General features: G+C 42.2%; 1 protein-coding gene and 1 long non-coding RNA gene across 2 annotated transcripts in view; one reads left to right on the top strand and one right to left on the bottom strand.

The window, feature by feature from the left end:
• The window catches only part of LOC121562392, a 38,038-nt gene extending 26,838 nt beyond the window's left edge, over positions 1 to 11,200 (bottom strand). Inside the window, exon 1 of the long non-coding RNA XR_006659245.1 lies at positions 11,083 to 11,200. This is a non-coding gene — a long non-coding RNA (uncharacterized LOC121562392). The remainder of the gene's footprint in view (positions 1 to 11,082) is intronic.
• Positions 11,201 to 14,571: 3,371 nt separating this feature from the next.
• LOC121562391 (mitochondrial import receptor subunit TOM5 homolog) lies at positions 14,572 to 16,305 on the top strand. Its single transcript, XM_041874682.2, has 2 exons — positions 14,572 to 14,992; positions 15,891 to 16,305. The coding sequence occupies exons 1-2, from the start codon at positions 14,872 to 14,874 to the stop codon at positions 15,923 to 15,925; spliced, it is 156 nt and encodes a 51-aa protein (XP_041730616.1). The 5' UTR covers positions 14,572 to 14,871; the 3' UTR covers positions 15,926 to 16,305.
• Positions 16,306 to 16,677: the final 372 nt, after the last annotated feature.

The raw sequence follows: 16,677 nt of genomic DNA, 5'->3' as shown, positions 1-16,677 counted from the left end.
GTGGATATATTGAAGCAACATCTCAAGACATCAGTCAGGAAGTTAAAGCTTGGTCGCAAATGGGTCTTCCAAATCGACAATGATCCCAAGCATACTTCTAGAGTTGTGCCAAAATGGCTTAAGGACAACAAAGTCAAGGTATTGGAGTGGCCATCACAAACCCTGACCTCAATCCTATAGAAAATGTGTGGGCAGAACTGAAAAAGTGTGTGCGAGCAAGGAGGCCTACAAACCTGACTCAGTTACACCAGCTCTGTCAGGAGGAATGGGCCAAAATTCACCCAACTTATTGTGGGAAGCTTGTGGAAGGCTACTCTTAACGTTTGACCCAAGTTAAACAATTTAAAGGCAATGCTACCAAATACTAATTGAGTGTATGTAAACTTCTGACCCACTGGGAATGTGATGAAATAAATAAAAGCATTCTCTCTTCTATTATTCTGACATTTTACTTTCTTAAAATAAAGTGGTGATCCTAACTGACCTAAGACAGGGAATTATTACTAGGATTAAATGTCAGGAATTGTGAAAAACTGAGTTTAAATGTATTTTTCTAAGGTGTATGTAAACTTCCGACTTCAACTATATATATATATATATATATATATATATATATATATGATAGATACATATAGATAGATTAGATGTTTTAAGGTTATCTTGTCTCACTGTCACTAAGCATGTATGGGGTGGTGTGATCGTTGGGAGGTTGTTTTTCTCGAGGCACAACCAGCGGGTGGGGCTGGTTGCAATGGCCACTCGCGGAGGTTTAGGGTTTGAAAAACTTAGTCAGCGGCATGGAGTAAAGATTCCTGCTGCGGCCGGGTGTTCAGTGGAAGAATGTAGCTTGGCAGTGGGTGCTATTATTGGGTATGATAGCATCAAATCAGCCTCAAGGATGAATAGTGCTGTAGTGATATTCTTAGATTCCATTGAAAAGGTGAATACGATAGTTGAGAGTGGTGTTGTGTTGCGGGAAACACAGACGTTGGTATTTCCTCTTATGAATCCGGCGAAGGAAGTTATACTTTCTAACGTGCCAGAGATGAAGTGTTGGAGCGAGAGTTATCTCGTCATGGTCAACTTGTATCTACAATAAAAAAGGTTATTTCTGGATGCAAATCTCCTTTGCTGAAACTTGTCGTGTCTCATAGGAGACAAGTGCATATGATTTTAAAGAAGGATACTGACGAATTGAATTTAGCGTTCAGTTTTAAGATTGAATAATTTGATTAAGTGTTCTACGCTTCTACTGAACAAATGAAATGCTTTGACTGTGGAAGAGAGGGGCATTTGGAACATTATTGTCTCGAGAACAAGCGTGCAGATTCCGGTAGCAGCACTAGTGCTGGTGCACCACCGCGAAGGGATGAACATGCTAAGGGTTCAGGGGAAGGGAGAAGGTGGGCAGATATGGTTGGAAAAGTAGGAAAGGAAAGCAGTGTGGATAAGGGGGCAATTGTGGTAGATCAGAACAAAGAGGGAGGGGAAACAGCCGGTGAGACTGCGACTGGGGTCGCTGAGTCGGTGCTGGAACATGAAATTGGAGTTCAAGAGGAGATTGAAACAATGGAAATGAAGCAGCTGTTTTCAAAGTGGAGGAAGAATTTAAGGGGTGATGAAGGTTCTAATTCTAAGAGGAAGGTAGAGATTTATCCACAACTGATTTATCAACAGGTTGTAGAGATGGTGGAGTTTTAATCTTGGGAGGATAGTGAGAGTGAGTCATCTGATGCATCACAAGAAGATAGCGAGAGAAATGGGGTGGAAGGGAGGTATGGGATTGAGAAGGTACGCCAATTTCTGAAATTGACAAAAGGGAAGAAATATATGCAGGATTATATGTAACAGATTTTTTTTCCTGAAAGTGAATTGTTTATTGAATCAGCAAAGTTTCTGATGTCAAAAATAACAGGGGGAGGTTTGACAAGCCCTGAAATCGCTGACTCAAGAAAGATGTCAAGTGATTTAAATTCTGAAGGGAAATGAAAGAGTTCAGTCGCAGCCTTAACTCTGTAAAGAGATGTGTTTTCTGTCTTTTTTCCCCAGCCATGAGCAGTTTTAAGATGTCTTCTTTAAACATAAATGGGGCGAGAGACGTTTAAAAAAGAGCCGTAGTGTATGAGTTAATTAGGGGAAAGGGAAGTGACAAGTTTTCTACAAGAAACACATAGTACTATTGAAAATGAAGTTATGTGGCAACAGGAGTGGGGTGGACAGTGGTGTGTAGTCATAAAAGCTCAAAAAGTGGGGGTGTGGCCATCTTGTTCTTAAAAGGGTTTTTGCCTTCGTCATATGAGGTTGAAGAGGTAGTTGAGGGGAGGTTATTAAAAGTTAGAGCGAGGTATGAAAACATCACTATGTGTCTGATAAATGTATATGCCCCAGTGATGGCAGTTGAGAGGGTATGTTTTTTAGAGACATTATCAAATACCATTGAGAAATGTAACACTGAGGATTATTTATTTCTTGCTGGGGATTTTAACTGCACAGTCAGTGATTTAGATAGAAACCACAAAGAACCTCATACAGTGGGGGAAAAAAAGTATTTAGTCAGCCACCAATTGTGCAAGTTCTCCCACTTAAAAGATGAGAGAGGCCTGTAATTTTCATCATAGGTACACGTCAACTATGACAGACAAAATGAGGGAAAAAAATCCAGAAAATCACATTGTAGGATTTTTTAATGAATTTATTTGCAAATTATGGTGGAAAATAAGTATTTGGTCACCTACAAACAAGCAAGACTTCTGGCTCTCACAGACCTGTAACTTCTTCTTTAAGAGGCTCCTCTGTCCTCCACTCATTACCTGTATTAATGGCACCTGTTTGAACTTGTTATCAGTATAAAAGACACCTGTCCACAACCTCAAACAGTCACACTCCAAACTCCACTATGGCCAAGACCAAAGAGCTGTCAAAGGACACCAGAAACAAAATTGTAGACCTGCACCAGGCTGGGAAGACTGAATCTGCAATAGGTAAGCAGCTTGGTTTGAAGAAATCAACTGTGGGAGCAATTATTAGGAAATGGAAGACATACAAGACCACTGATAATCTCCCTCGATCTGGTGCTCCACGCAAGATCTCACCCCTGTGGGGTCAAAATGATCGCAAGAACGGTGAGCAAAAATTCCAGAACCACACGGGGGGACCTAGTGAATGACCTGCAGAGAGCTGGGACCAAAGTATCAAAGCCTACCATCAGTAACACACTACGCCGCCAGGGACTCAAATCCTGCAGCGCAAGACGTGTCCCCCTGCTTAAGCCAGTACATGTCCAGGCCCGTCTGAAGTTTGCTAGAGTGCATTTGGATGATCCAGAAGAGGATTGGGAGAATGTCATATGGTCAGATGAAACCAAAATAGAACCCAAAACATCACTGCTCTAGAGGAGATCTGCACGGAGGAATGGGCCAAAATACCAGCAACAGTGTGTGAAAACCTTGTGAAGACTTACAGAAAACGGTTGACCTGTTTCATTACCAACAAAGGGTATATAACAAAGTATTGAGAAACTTTTGTTATTGACCAAATACTTATTTTCCACCATAATTTGCAAATAAATTCATAAAAAATCCTACAATGTGAATTTCTGGATTTTTTTCCCTCATTTTGTCTGTCATAGTTGACGTGTACCTATGATGAAAATTACAGGCCTCTCTCATCTTTTTAAGTGGGAGAACTTGCACAATTGGTGGCTGACTAAATACTTTTTTCCCCCACTGTATAGCCTCAATGACTTTTTTTTTTAAACGTCTTATTGTAACACATGAACGGTATGATATTTGGCGGATCCAAAATGGAGGCACGAGACAGTACACATGGGCCAATGTGAGAGAGTATACCATCTCTCTGGCCAGGTTAGATAGGTTTTATTGTTTTGAGCATCAATCTCAGGTCTGTAAAGCAACTGTGATAACCCCAGTGGGATTTTCGGATCATTTTTTAATAACAGAGGTGGTGTTCATTAACGCTGTAAAACCCAAAAGTGCATACTGGCATTTTAATATAACTTTATTGAGTGATGCTCACTTCAGGAAATGTTTTAGTTTTTTCTGGGAGAGGTGGAGGTCTCAAATGGCCAGTTTTGTATCCCTTCAACTGTGGTGGGATATAGGGAAAATCCAGATTCAACAATTCTGTAATCAATACACGATGAATGTCACCAAAGACATCACCAAATCAATGAAAGCCCTAGAGTCTGAAATAGTGGAACTCCTGACGTTGGTTGAGACCACAGGAGATCGAGGCCATACTCAGGTCCTCAAGAGAGAAAAAAGCTGCATTGGCAGACCTGCTGGCTATTAGAGCACAGGTGGCATTGGTGAGAAGTACGTTTCAGGGAATCTCTGAAATGGATGCCTCATCCAAATTTTTATTCGGTTTAGAGAAAAAGAATGGGCAAAGCGGAATTATTCATTGCCTCAAATCAGCTGTTGGACAAGAGCTCACTAGCCCTAGTGAAATTAGAAAGAGGGCAGTAGAGTTCTATGCTGAGCTCTACAAGTGTGAGTACAAAGAGGATAAAACAGTGACACAGCAGTTCCTTGATGGGCTCCCACAGGTGGCTGCAGAAGCTCAGGTTGAGCTAGAGCAACCATTTTCTTTGCAGGAGCTATACACTGCATTAAAAGGCATGGAAAATGGAAGGGCACCATGCATTGATGGGCTTCCCGTTGACTTTTTAAAGTATTTTGGGGCTATGTTGGGAGAGGATTTGCTAGCTGTAGTTAACAATAGTTTGACCGGAGGGTTACTACCGATAAGCTGCAGGAGGGCTGTCCTCACCCTACTGCCCAAAAAGGGTGATCCTAGGGAGGTGAAGAACTGGAGGCCGGTGGCTTTGTTGTGCACTGATTATAAGATCCTGTCCAAAGCTTTGTCCAACAGGCTGAGGGAGGTGATGGGGCAAATCATACATACGGACCAGTCCTACTGTGTTCCCGGCAGGCAGATAGGGGATAACATTTCTCTGATTAGGGATTTTTTGGACGTCTCTAGGGCTATTGGGTTGGATGCTGGTCTAATTTCAATTGATCAGGAAAAGGCATTTGACCGGGTTGAATATCAATACTAATGGCGCACTTTTGAGGCGTTTGGTTTCAGCTCTGGTTTTATTGCCATGATCAGGGTGATATATGGTGACATTGAAAGTGTACTGAAAGTTAACGGTGGCTTGAGTGCTCCTTTTAAAGTGTGTAGAGGTATCAGGCAGGGGTGTTCTTTGTCAGGAATGTTATATGCCATCGCTATAGAGCCACTACTAAATAGCATTAGAAGTCACATTGAAGGGGTGTACCTTTCAGAGGATATTCCTCCTATTTGTCTCTCAGCCTATGCTGATGATGTAGTTATTTTAGTGAGAAATCAAGCAGAGGTGGATAGTTTGGGTCTCATGGTTGATAAGTTTAGGGGAATATCCTTTGCAAAGGTAAATTGGGAAAACAGTTGTGCTTTACAGATTGGAAAATGGTCTGGAGGGATCATGGCTTTGCCAGGAGGGCTGGGATGGTGTAAGGGAGGTTTGAAGTATCTTGGAGTGTACCTAGGGGATGAGGGGACAATGAAAAAAAATTGGAATGGGGTGGTTGAAATGGTGGAAGGGAGGATGAGGAGATGGCATTGGTTGTTATCTCGTATGTCATATAGGGGGCGCACTATTATAGTTAACAATGTGGTTGCGTCTGCACTGTGGCATCAGCTGTCAGTTTTAGAGCCACCATCTGGCCTTCTGGCTAAGATACAGGTGATTATTGTAGATGCCACAGTCTGGTGTATGGGGCAAGACTGGATTGTACAACTGCAGCTGTTCCACATTTCTCCAAGATTCTTGTGAATGGCAAAATCATCACCTTAAAACAGTTAACGGCCATGGCTGGGCCCGCCTTAATGGATGGAAGACGGGTGGCTGAACATTTGGGGGTGAGGTCGGAAAGGATTGTTGGACAACTGCTTGGAAGCTGCAGGAAGTCTCTGTCAGCAGAAGAGTGGTTTATGCTCAATAGTCACAAAAAGAAAGTACAAGATGAAAACGTCTCATTTCCAAGACTAGGGATTACACCCAATATCCCAGAGTCAGAAAGAAAGGCGTTATTACTGGATTTGAGAGGGTTGGAAGAGGTGGGTTTGGATGAGGTGAATGGGAAAGACTTATATAGGGGGTGTGTCAAGGTTTTGAATAAAGATACATTAAGAATAGAATAGAAACTCCTTGGAAGGTAAAACTGGGCGTTGATGACAAGGTAAAGCCAGCATGGAGAGCACTGTACAAGCCACCGTTACAAAAGGGTACTGGGGATATGCAATTGAGGGTTTTGCATGGCATCATTGCAGTTAATGCTTTTGTATCTGTTATTAACTCAGATGTTGGAGATGGATGTCCTTTTTGTAACATCAGAGAAAAAAGTATTCACTGTTTTATGGAGTGTGAGAGGATAAAACCTCTCTTGGAAATGCTGGAGTCTTTGTTTAAAGCTGTAGGGGAGATTTTCAACAACAATGTTTTTATTTTGGGGTTTCAATATAGTAAGAAACAGAAAATAAAATGTCAACTGTTACATTTTATTTTGGGACAAGCTATGATGTCAATTTTTCTGAGTAGGAAACATCAACTAGACATGGGATATGGGCAGGATGTAAGACATGTTTTTAAAGGATTAGTCAAAGAGAATAAAAGTGGATTTTGAGTTCTCGGCTGAAAAAGAACTCCGAACGTTTGAGGAGAAGTGGGCTTACGAAGGAGCGGTATATTTTGTGGAGGAGGTGAAACTATTTTTTGTTGATGAAATGAGTTGAATGTATATATATATATATATATATATATATATATATACACATTCGCCCCTCCCTCTCCCCCTCCCTCACCTACCCCCCTCCCTCCCTCCCTCCCTCCCTCACAGAACTCAATCAGAGGAGATGATGTAGTGAATTATCTATAAATCGTGTGTGTCTCTGTGTCTCTCTCTCTCTCTCTGTGTGTGTGTGTGTGTGTGTGTGTGTGTGTGTGTGTGTGTGTTTACGTCCATTCAGAAAAGATAGTAGTATCAGTGTCACACGTCAATTGATGATCTAATAATATATAATACATAATACATGATCACGATGTGTGTGTGTGTGTATGTATGTGTGTGTGTGTGTGTGTGTGTGTGTGTGTGTGTGTGTGTGTGTGTGTGTGTGTGTGTGTGTGTGTGTGTGTGTGTGTGTGTGTGTGTGTGTGTGTGTGTGTGTGTGTGTGTGGAGGTTCACAGAGTATTAAACTTGACAAACACGTGGCATCAAAAATGGAGCATCTGCTAAAAATAACATAATGCATTAGTAATGATGGGAGGTCCTTCAGAATTAAGCATGATGATATCCTCCTGCTACACCAACTACCATATTGTTACACATACACACACACACACATGCAGGCAAGCATGCACACAGGCACATACACAGAGGCACACAAAAAAAATGATTTAAAAACCTTTATGGAAGAATCTTAAAACAAATTCTAAAACTCACAGGCAGCCAGTGCAGAGACCTTAAACACGGTATAATGTGTCCTCCCCGTCTGGTCTTGGTCAGTACCCGTGCTGCAGCATTCTGTATGTTTTGCAGTTGACCAATGGCTTTCTTGGGTAGACCAGACAGGAGATCATTACAGTAGTCAAGCCTGCTTGTAATAAAAGCATGGATGAGTCTCTCTGTATCAGCCTGAGATAGAAACGGCCGCACTTTATCAATGTTCCTCAGGTGGTAAAAAGCTATTTTAGTAACATTCCTAATGTGTGACTCGAAATTCAGTTCAGAATCTAAAATAACACCTAGGTGTTTTACCATTAATGCCTGTGAATTCAAATGTGGGGCCAGATTCTCTCTCTGTGCTTTGGCTCCAATATTAAATACCTTGGTCTTGTCTTGACTTAGCTGGAGGAAGTTGTGAGCCATCCAAGTATTTAAAATCACTAATACAGTCTAATAATTTATCCTTGGAGCTAAAGTTGTCACACAACACAATGCCACAGATATCTCCGGTTTTGAGGGAGTGTGCAATTGACGTGCTGACTGCAGTAATGTCCACCAGAGCTGTTGCCAGAGAATGTAAAGTGAATTGTCCTGCCATAATCTGCCTCCAACGTCGTTTTAAAGAATTTCCGGTCTCACAACCGCAGACCACGTGTAACCACGCCAGCCCAGGACCTCCACATCCGGCTTCTTCACCTGCAGGATAGTCTGAGACCAGCCACCCAGACAGCTGATGAAACTGTGGGTTTGCACAACCAAATAATTTCTGCACAAACTGTCTGAAACCGTCTCAGGGAAGCTCATCTGCGTGCTCGTTTTCCTCACCAGGGTCTTGACCTGAATGCAGTTCGCCATCGTAGTCGACCTCAGTGCGCAAATGCTCACCTTCAATGGCCACTGGCACGCTGGAGAAGTGTGCTCTTCACGGACGAATCCCGGTTTCAAATGTACCGGGCAGATTGCAGACAGCGTGTATGGCATTGTGTGGGTGAGCGGTTTGCTGATGTCAACGTTGTGAACAGAGTGCCCCATGGTGGCGGTGGGGTTATGGTATGGGCAGGCATAAGCTACAGACAACGAACACAATTGCATTTTATTGATGGCAATTTGAATGCACAGAGATATCGTGACGAGATCCCATTGTCATGCCATTCATCCGCTGCCATCACCTCATGTTTCAGCATGATAATGCATGACCCCATGTTGCAAGGATCTGTACACAATTCCTGGAAGCTGAAAATGTCCCAGTTCTTCCATGGCCTGCATACTCACCAGACATGTCACCCATTGAGCATGTTTGGGATGCTCTGGATCGATGTGTACGACAGTGTGTTCCAGTTCCCGACAATATCCAGCAACTTCGCACAGCCATTGAAGAGGAGAGGGACAACATTCCACAAGCCACAATCAACAGCCTGATCAACTCTATGCAAAGGAGATGTGTTGCGCTGCAATGAGGCAAATGGTGGTCACACCAGACACTGACTGGTTTTCTGTAACGTTAACTTGGCTATATACACGGAGGACCAGTACCGAGTCGATGTGCAGGGGTACGAGGTAGTTGAGGTAGATATGTACATATAACTAGGAATAAAGTGACTAGGCAACAGGATAGATAATAAACAGTAGTAGCAGCTTATTTGATGAGTCAAAAGAGTTAGTGCAGATAGTCCGGGCAGCTATTTGGCTAACGATTTAACTAACTATTTATCAGTCTTATGGTTTGGGGGTAGAAGCTGTTCAGGGTCCTGTTGGTTCCAGACTTGGTGTATAGGTACCTCTTGCCGTGCGGTAGCAGAGACTACAGTCTATGAATTGGGTGGCTGGAGTCGTTGACCATTTTTAGGGCCTTCCTCTGACACCGCCTGGTATAGAGGTTCTGGATGGCAGGAAGCTTGGCCCCAGTGATGTACTGGTCCGTACGCACTACCCTCTGTAGCGCCTTGCGGTCGGAGGCCGAGCAGTTGCCATACCAGGCGTTGATGCAGCCAGTCAAAATGCTCTCAATGGTGCAGCTGTAGAACTTTTTGAGGATCCGAGAGCTGTGTTGGTGTGTGTGTGGACCATGATAGATCATTATTCTATAGCACTGCTGTGGGGATGGGATCCACACTGGCACTGTAGAGGAAAGCATTTGATTTCCCACAAAGAAGGCTACACATAAACTATTAGTCTACTCATGAATTGTTTAAACACATTTTTTTTATAGAAACATACTGAGTCACTGGTTACATCCCAAATGGCACCCTATTTAGTGCACTACTTATGACCAGGGTTCATAGGGCTGTAGTCAAATGTAGTACACTATGTAGTGAATATGGTGCCATTTGGGACAGAGACACTGCTGTTGTTTTTTAACAACATAGACGGGAACACCTCTGGTCTGTTCTGTCACTAACTAAAAGACTTCTCACACACACACACTGACAGACAGACAGACAGACAGACAGACAGACAGACAGACATACATACATACATACATACATACATACATACATTCATATGGCCGTTCCGGCTTCACATAGACAGAGAAAGAAAAATATGTGATGGATGGCTGTGAAGCAAGCCGCGTGATTTTCTGGAGTGACAACTTCTGAAAAACCGATGCCGGCGACGCCTTACGGAATTCTTGCAGCGGGGACAAGTGTAGTCTATTGACTAGGGAGGCAACTACGGAAAAAGCATTGTAGCTTAGATTGTTTTTTCGTGTCCTATAGGTAGGCTATACACAGAGCGTACAAAACATTAAGATCACTTGCTCATTCCATGCCATAGACTAACCAGGTGAATCCAGGTGAATGCTATGATCCCTTACCGATGTCACTTCCACTTCAATCCGTGTAGATGAAGGGGAGGAGACAGGTTAAAGAAGGATTTTTAAGCATGGATTGAGACATGGATTGTGTATGTGTGTCATTCAGAGTGTGAATGGGCAAGACAAAATATGTAAGTGCCTTTCAATTAGGTAATGGTAGTAGGTGCCAGGCGCTGGGTTTATCACACTCAACAGTTTCCCGTGTGTCTCAAGAATGGTCCACCACCCAAAGGACATCCAGCCAACTTGACACAACCGTGGGAAGCATCATAGTCAGCATGGCCAGCATCCCTGTGGAACGCTTTCGAGTCCATGCACAGACGAATTGAGGCTGTTCTGAGGCCTGCCCTACTGGTGTGACATCTGGATAATGTCTTTGTTGACTCGTTTGCAAACTTAAAAGAAACGCGATAAGGACATGGAAATAGGCTAGCAGACCAGAAATACCGTGTTTATTCTATGGCCATGAATAATACTTTTGTCTTCACACTGACAGAATACGTTTCACTGTATGTTAAATTATATAACAATATGTACACTATGATACTTTTAGAGCCTAATATCCAAAACTGTTGTCTGTCTCTCGGCTGGTCAGTCCGTGGTTCATTCCGACATCTCTTACCGGTTACCGTTAACCCCTGTCTAATCCGGTGTTTTGCGCTCAGGGCGGGCCGTCCCGAATCCCAACCGTCTTCGACAAAACGGAATTTCCATTTCCACCACAAACCGAAACAGGGTAAATAAAAATGAACACTCACCTTCGACATGGGAAAGGGGCGTTTTAGATCCCTAATCCATTCCGTTAATCCAGATACACCGAGACGCGCGAGGCAGCTCCGGTGGAGTCTAGAGTCCCAAGGCAGGTGCGAGCACGGGATGCTGACGGCAAAAGCGCACGACGTTAATCTTCGCTCGCTGAACAAGGCTACATCTCCCTCCCCCTCTCTCTCTCTCTCTCACACACAGATGAGGGGCTAATAATAACACATGCTAATTCAAACAGTGGGACAACTACAAACAAACAGAAAGAGAAAATATAAGACAATTTAGTTATTTAGACTCCACATAGACTATGCTCTATTGTTGTACTTGTATGTGTGTGTGTGTATTGGGCACCTGATGGGCAGGTGTGCCGGGATCTTAAATGCATAGCCATCTACTCCAGGTATGGTTAGGGTCCAGCAGTCACCCACCAACCCTGGAGAGATACAGGGTTTGCAGGATTTTGTTCCAGACCACCACTGAAACGCCTGAAGTAAAATAGGCTAATCATAAAGGATTTGATGATATATTGATTGATTGGTATTTCTTGAAGTGGTACTGGGCTGGGGGAAAGTCTGCATACCTGGGCTGTGCCCCAATAATCACTCCTTTCTCCTAAAGTGTGCACTTGTTCACTTCCCTCCATGGACAGGATTGACAGGAATTGATTAGTATGGAAACTCATTCTATAACCTATGCCTACACCAATCCAATGCTTTTACACTTTATGGGGAGTAGTGAACGAGTGCACATTTCAGGAGGCAGGAAATACTTTCGGGACGTACCCCTGGCCCAGGCCCGAGGCTCTCCAAATTGACCACTTGGCAAAGGTAGCCTATAAATTCCATGGTGCTCTATTCTGGAATATTAACTGGCATTTGTCGCCCCCTTGTGGAAAGGACCTCTTATTGATCTCCTTCTGTCTAATATATATATATATCTCTGCAGTTTGTACCTCGCAGCACACCGTACAAACCTTCAAGTGTAAATGTCCTATATTACCGTTCTCCTAGCAGCAGGATAATATGCTGACAGCAGATTATTTTCTTCAAAATATGAGTCCCCCTGCATAGACGAGCTCAACTTTGAGAATATCTATTGTTTTATCACTGTAGTGCAGTACAACTGTTTTTCACAGCATTGCAACCACTTTTGAAAAAAATACATGGATAATTTGACGCATTTTAATATTGTGTTATTTACACCAGCATTTATTTTGAAAGTTTACAAACGAATTACTTGTAAATTGAAAGCTATTGTGTAGGCCAGTCGTGTATTGGTTAATGGAGAAGAGGGTATACTCTAATTTAGTGTAACCGGTTCTGTACCGGTACCTTTCTGAGTTGTGTTCTGGTGAGGTGTAAGGGAAGGAAAAGCTCTGGACACAGTTCTGCCGGTTGTCCCTCTTTTAATGGCTGCATGGAATGGATCCAAATGCAAGGCAAACGTTAATGCTGCAGTCTGGACTCTCGTACACAAGTACATTTGCCTCTCCTCATCACACTTTGAGCAAACTCACATCAACAACAAATGCATTGTTAATATTTTCAAAAGAGTCACATTTCATTTTATAAACGTTGTACATCAATACACTAATAATTTGCTAACAAGTGCTAAATATTTTTTGAGTGTATTAGTGTACCTTAGGCATACTAATGAGGCAACAACGACATAACCGGACAGGTAACAAAATGAACGACGGCTAACTAGGCACATTAAACATGAAATACAAAATCGTCCCTGCATGGAATGAAAACAAACGTTAATGCTGCCGTCTGGACTCTCATACACAAGTATTTCTGCCTGATAAGACATTGCTGAATGCCCGTGAGAAAATCATCACAAAACTCACGCTAACGGTAGCTGGGCTTGCCTTGAAAAGTTGCAAAGTCGCACTTGAAAATTATCCCCATTCACACTAATATATATTCCTACAAACAGTAGCGCAACAACACTAAATCAATGACGATACAATTTTTGCTTGTCTTTTTTTTTGCATTTGCGAACATGTGAATTCAAAACACCGGCGCATACATAAACACATAAATTACCTCTCCTCATCATGCATGGCTCACGTTGATGACGTCACAGCATTAACACAATTTAGGAAATAAATACAATAAAAATTGTTCACTCTTGAAAGTAGTGTAATACATCTCAAAATAACCTTAAAATAATAAAATAAATATGAGGGATTTTCGGTGAAATACATAAAGTATATTTTACAACTGTTACATTAGCAAAAACATTTTCCAAATGGCCCCCCAGGCGAAGGATTACTGTGTGAAAAATTATATGAGAAACAGTGACATGCACTTTGAATGACCTACAATTATAAATCATAATTGGTCTTTCACAGTCAGGCCAACCGAAGCTGTACTGTTCAGTAGGACAATAGTAGGTCTATTATTGAAATAGATAAACTGAGTCAGAAATTCACAGGTTTCAGATTGTCATTTTTTTTTATTGAAACCGCTTGCATGTGCCGTGCGTGGTATCGAAATGTGTTTTCCCGCAAATTGCATTTTGGAACATTCACGAGTAGGCCTACTGCCACGTGTACATGGCTTTGCCTAAAATGTGAACAAATAACAGTCTATCAACATTTTAAGCTAAACATTCCGATTTGTTCCATCAGTCTATTAATTGATATGGCGTATACATTTACATTTACATTTTAGTCATTTAGCAGACGCTCTTAGTTAGTATACCCCCCCAATCCGATTTGTTCCATCAGTCTATTAATTGATATGGCGTATACCCCCCCAATCCGATTTGTTCCATCAGTCTATTAATTGATATGGCGTATACCCCCCCAATCCGATTTGTTCCATCAGTCTATTAATTGATATGGTGAATACCTCCCCAACACTACTTTGATATGTATCAGTGGCGATTAAGAAGTGAATATACGCAATGCCCACTGAAAAACAAGTGGGTATCTGGCGTACACCTGAGTATACCTTCCACTACACCACCGGTGTAGGCTACTTTTAAAGAAATATACTTTTAATAAAATACAAATATATGTTATTGGAATTACTCAATAGTCTGCAAAATACAATACACGACGGTATATGGCATACTTATTGGCATGTAGAGAGAAAGCTTTTCTACCTGTCTCCGCTAAGGTGGGGGAGAAATACTCAGCAGAGCTCTACTAACCAAATATGGTTAGTTTTGAAGTAGAGCCCTTTCTGAGTATTTCCCAACCCATTTAGCTCAGACAGGTAGAAGAGCTTTCTCTCTACAAGCCAATATGTATCCCGTGCATCAACATTGTATTTTTGTTTTTGTTGTACGACTTTTATATATATATATATATTTGCTATGTGTTTCATAAATTACTTAATGCATTTTATTGTTGGCACAATAAATGTGTCCAGTGAATTACATTAAATATCATTTGAAGTAGTTATCCACGTTGCAATGTTTTGAAATGTGGGCTTTTATTTTGAAAGTTACCATTACCATACGCAAGTCATGTCATCGTTTGTGCTGCTGGCGGCAGAACACAAGTAAAGGCTGGTGAAATGATCGTGCCTTTGGTGATCAAAACAGCTAATAACCTAGCTAAATACTGACATTATCCTCAATCGCGATATCTGTCCATCGTGTCAGCTCAAACTGAACTACAAGGTGCATTTCCGACACACATTTTCGTGGCCATTCAAGGTGTAGTGTCCTCTGACTGTCTAGCTCTAGCTAATAACATAGCATAGTAGGCTATTGATTAACAGACAGACGCTAATCAGATCACATCACCGCCTGCTAATTAACTAAAGATGCTGAAAATGGAGGGACTCGGGTCGAAGATGGACCCGGAGGAGATGAAGAGGAAGATGAGGGAAGATGTCTTGTCTTCGGTCAGGAACTTTCTCCTCTACGTCGCCCTGCTCCGAGTCAGTAAGTATGGGACCAGAAGCCAGTCGGGTTTCCCTATGATGTCAACTGTGTAGCCTGGCAGGTCCCAGATCTGTTTGAGTCACACTATTTAGATCTAAATGCATGGCTCAGGTTTAGCATATTCCATTTTTATTGGCAAACTTAACATTGCATTGGCAAGATAATTCCGTAAGTAGTTGTCAGGAGAGCAGAAACAGCCTAGCACCTACAGTAATACTGTGTAACCTGACTGCAGTTAAAACCTGCCGTCCCGACCTAAGTGAAGGCATTATTAGAGAATGAAAACGCTTCCTGTTTCGTCGCTATGGCTACCTGCAAACATGTTAGTGGTGTTACAATGTTGCACAGCAGCAGCAGATCATTCGTTTGAGTGTCATTGTATCATTACACAGTGTCACTGTCAGTTATACTGTGTTTCTACATGTGGTATTCAAATACGTTAGAAGACGGCAGCATTGAAACAACGTCCAATGCATAGTCAACTATCAACCTACCCAGCCTACTGTGTTTCAGTGCTAACTGTTTAAATATCCCACTTATTAGTTTCTGCTGTTAGAGGCCATCAGTGGAGACAGTGGGGAAAATAGTATTTGTAGCCAGCTTTTTCTGTCAAACCGTGTGTGTGTGTGTGTATATAGGTAGGTACATATACAATTAGGATTTTACTTTAAGGTGGAATGTACTGTAACTGCCCATCTTGTTGTGAAGTGCATCTAAATATGTTGTTAATTGATCTCCTCCCCCTCTCCATTCTAGTACCATACGTTCTGTTGTTAATTGATCTCCTCCCCTCTCCATTCTAGTACCATCCGTTCTGTTGTTAATTGATCTCCTCCCCTCTCCATTCTAGTACCATCCGTTCTGTTGTTAATTGATCTCCTCCCCCTCTCCATTCTAGTACCATCCGTTCTTCAGAAGCTGGATAGCATATGAATAGAATCCGCCTTCGCTCACCCTCTCCCCACAAGACCAACATCACACAGAATGATTCAGAACAACAACAACAACAAGCTGGTGAAGTTGCTACCCAACAGGAACAACCATGACGACAACAACAACAACAACACAACAACAACAACAACAACAAGCTGGTGTAGATGCTTCTAGACAAAAACATCCAGTTGGGATCATTATGAAAAAGTTAATTTCACCACCATGGTCTTTTAAGTTATGTAGCCGACCAATTGCTCATTTCTAGCCTACTGTGATACTTGTGAGTTTATCTGATGTCATTGACGATTTCTAACAGATACACCTTGATGTTGTTTTGTCCTGTTCTTACTTTACTTGAATAAACTCAAGTCTTGAATGTAGTGTGAAGTAATTTACTTCCATATAGGGTCGTCGTTTACAGACACAGCTGTAAGCTGACCTGACCCCAACCCTGACCCCAACCCTGACCCCTACCTGACCCCTACCGGACTCCAACCCTGACTCCAACCCTGACCCCAACCCTGACCCCTGTCTAATTTGCAATTTTCCATCACACCTGTTGAGTTGACTTGGGTAACAGACCTCTAGCTTCTACACCACATCCCCCCTTCTCCTGCTCTAACATGAGACCTCATCAGTACTCATTTTGGGTGCTGGTACTGTTTATATTTAGGAGCTGGAACATTAACCAATATTCTATAAGAGGTGAACTCAAGCAGTAGAAAGTTAGAGGTGATATTATAGGACACACT

The sequence above is a fragment of the Coregonus clupeaformis genome, unplaced genomic scaffold (assembly GCF_020615455.1).
Source record: "Coregonus clupeaformis isolate EN_2021a unplaced genomic scaffold, ASM2061545v1 scaf1002, whole genome shotgun sequence".
Lineage (NCBI taxonomy): Eukaryota > Metazoa > Chordata > Actinopteri > Salmoniformes > Salmonidae > Coregonus > Coregonus clupeaformis.
Note: the sequence above shows the minus strand (reverse complement) of the source record. Positions and strands in the feature narration are given on the sequence as shown.

What these genes read in the sequence shown, in the direction of transcription:
- LOC121562391 (XM_041874682.2), top strand. Translation starts at nt 14,872, where the DNA reads ATGCTGAAAATGGAGGGACTCGGGTCGAAGATGGACCCGGAGGAGATG. An exon ending in CGTCGCCCTGCTCCGAGTCA is followed by an intron (nt 14,993 to 15,890) that starts GTAAGTATGGGA and finishes TCTCCATTCTAG; the next exon opens with TACCATCCGTTCTTCAGAAG.